Source organism: Bufo gargarizans, chromosome 2, assembly GCF_014858855.1.
Source record: "Bufo gargarizans isolate SCDJY-AF-19 chromosome 2, ASM1485885v1, whole genome shotgun sequence".
NCBI classification, from domain to species: Eukaryota; Metazoa; Chordata; class Amphibia; order Anura; family Bufonidae; genus Bufo; species Bufo gargarizans.
Window position 1 is genome coordinate 553,434,826 of NC_058081.1, and position 2,210 is coordinate 553,437,035.

General features: G+C 41.7%; 1 protein-coding gene across 1 annotated transcript; it reads right to left on the reverse strand.

Moving 5' to 3' along the window:
• Positions 1–292: 292 nt before the first annotated feature.
• On the reverse strand, positions 293–1,483 carry LOC122926140 (ATP-sensitive inward rectifier potassium channel 11-like). Its single transcript, XM_044277519.1, has one exon. It carries the CDS (start codon positions 1,481–1,483, stop codon positions 293–295), a length of 1,191 nt encoding a protein of 396 aa, XP_044133454.1.
• Positions 1,484–2,210: the final 727 nt, after the last annotated feature.

Here is a 2,210-nt window from a genome sequence, read left to right on the forward strand (position 1 = left end):
TTCTCCTTGTTCTAGCGATCAGTGGTGGTCTCAGTGCTTGGATCCCCAGCAATCAAAACCTTTGATGTTATATGAAAAATGTTTTAAAGCTCAATGACACCTAAATATTGATTTAAAGTTTTAGAATTTTGACCTGATGATTTGCATTCCCAGGACCATTAATGTAGCCTACAAAATGGCTTTCCCTACTGTATAAAAGCACCTTAATTACAAAAATATTCCCTTTTCACTCTCCATTCTGATATAAGAGATCAAAATAAATGTAATTTGCTCAGCAGTAAAAAGGCAAACACTAGCAATCAGATGAAGAATCATGGGATTGTCTATATGCTGCCATTTTATTTTCCAGCAGTGAAGCTTGCTGGCTGTCACCTTTCCTTTTCTTTGCTGTTCTAGAAGGGTGACCACTAGTAAGTGGATTATACCTGCCTTCCTTCAGGTCTTTAGCGCTGCATAGAGGTCCATGTACTTTAACTGTGTTTCCAAATTTGGAGTAGTCCACAGAATACCGACCTTCTTCTTCTGTTACAATTGGGACAAAGCGATGGCCCCAGAGGATTTCATCAGGCAAGTAGGATGTCCTTGCCTGAGTAGTTATCCCAGTGGTCTCTACCACCCCTTCAAGGATTACCACCACCTCAAGATCTTGGTCGCCGAGGTTATAGGCAGAATAATGAAAAAGTGGGCTTTTCTCATCAATTGTATGGCTTATAATAAGAGGTGACACTAAGAAAATAGAATTTGTCCCCACTGGGTTCTCCACCTGGATGTCTACCTGGGAAATTGGAACAACCTCTCCCTCATCTGTTGTGGCCTTTTTGACTACTTGGATTGTTATTGAAGCACTGATAATCATACTTTTGCGTAGGTCACCCACTCGGAACATAAAGCGATATTTGCCATCCCGGCAGGCTATGACAGCATGCTTACTGAAAATTAGAGTCTCCGCTCTACGGTTTGCTTGAGCAGTCTTCATGAAGATGCACCCCAGCATGACAGCATTGATGATTAATCCAGATATGTTCTGGATGATGAGGACCGTTATTGCTAGGGGGCACTGCTCTGTAACCATACGCCCTCCAAAGCCAATAGTCACCTGGACTTCAATAGAGAAAAGGAAGGCAGAGGTGAAAGACTGGATGTTAGTGACACATGGTGTAGAGTTGCTACGTTTGGGATCAAGATCACCATGGGCGAAAGCAATAAGCCACCAGGCCATAGCAAACAGCATCCAGCTGCAGATGAATGTCATTGTGAAGATAAATAAGCTATGCTGCCATTTCAGGTCCACCATGGTGGTGAACACATCCTGGAGGAAACGTCCTTGCTCTCGAATATTCTTATGGGCCACATTGCAGGCACCATTTTTGGATACAAACCGTGCTTTTCTGAGTTTGGTCTTGTATTGAGGTTGATTAGCTTTATCTTCTGCAAGTCGAGTTATCAAATATTCGTCATGGATCACCCCCTTTCGAGCGAGCATGTTTGTACAGTGCAAGAAATTGTATTAACTTATTGAGAAGTGGCAGTTCATCTGCAAAAAGAAAGATTCATTGTATTATAAATATCTCCCAGGTGCCTGGTACAAAGAGCAAAAAGCCTAGTTCCCAACTTATCTAAAGATGCACTTGTGCAGTACACCATGAAGGACAATCTGACATCTGCTAGGGCTTCATTCCATTTCATAAGCCAGATAAAACATACAAGCATATTGATTACTGCCGGTTTAAACAGCTATTTCGAACTAGCATTTGTATAATGCACTTGGATAACCAAATATCATGTACTTCCCTATTTTAGTCCTCAGTCCTAAAGATTCCCAGCTTCAAACTCCCTCATAGAAATTGAGGAACACTTGGCATTGTGGAAGTTGGCCCATCTCCATAAGAAAAGTTTGGTTTAGAAAACCCATTGTCATAACTCTATGATGTAATTGTAAGGTTAATAAAGGAGCATAACTCCTATTCACCTTCCTCATCTCTTGGTCAGAATTAGGAGATGTCTCTTGCTTTGGAGGACCTATCCTGCCCGCATTACATAGACAACTCAGCTGATTTGAACGGACACTTTGTAATATCTAATTTCCTCTATGGTGGTGCCTCAGGGAACACTCACTGTCAGGCCTCCCCACAGATCACAGTGATTGCTAAAAGTTTCCGCAGAGGAACACTTTATGATCTGCTTATTGTCAAAGGGTCTTTTTAACAAAG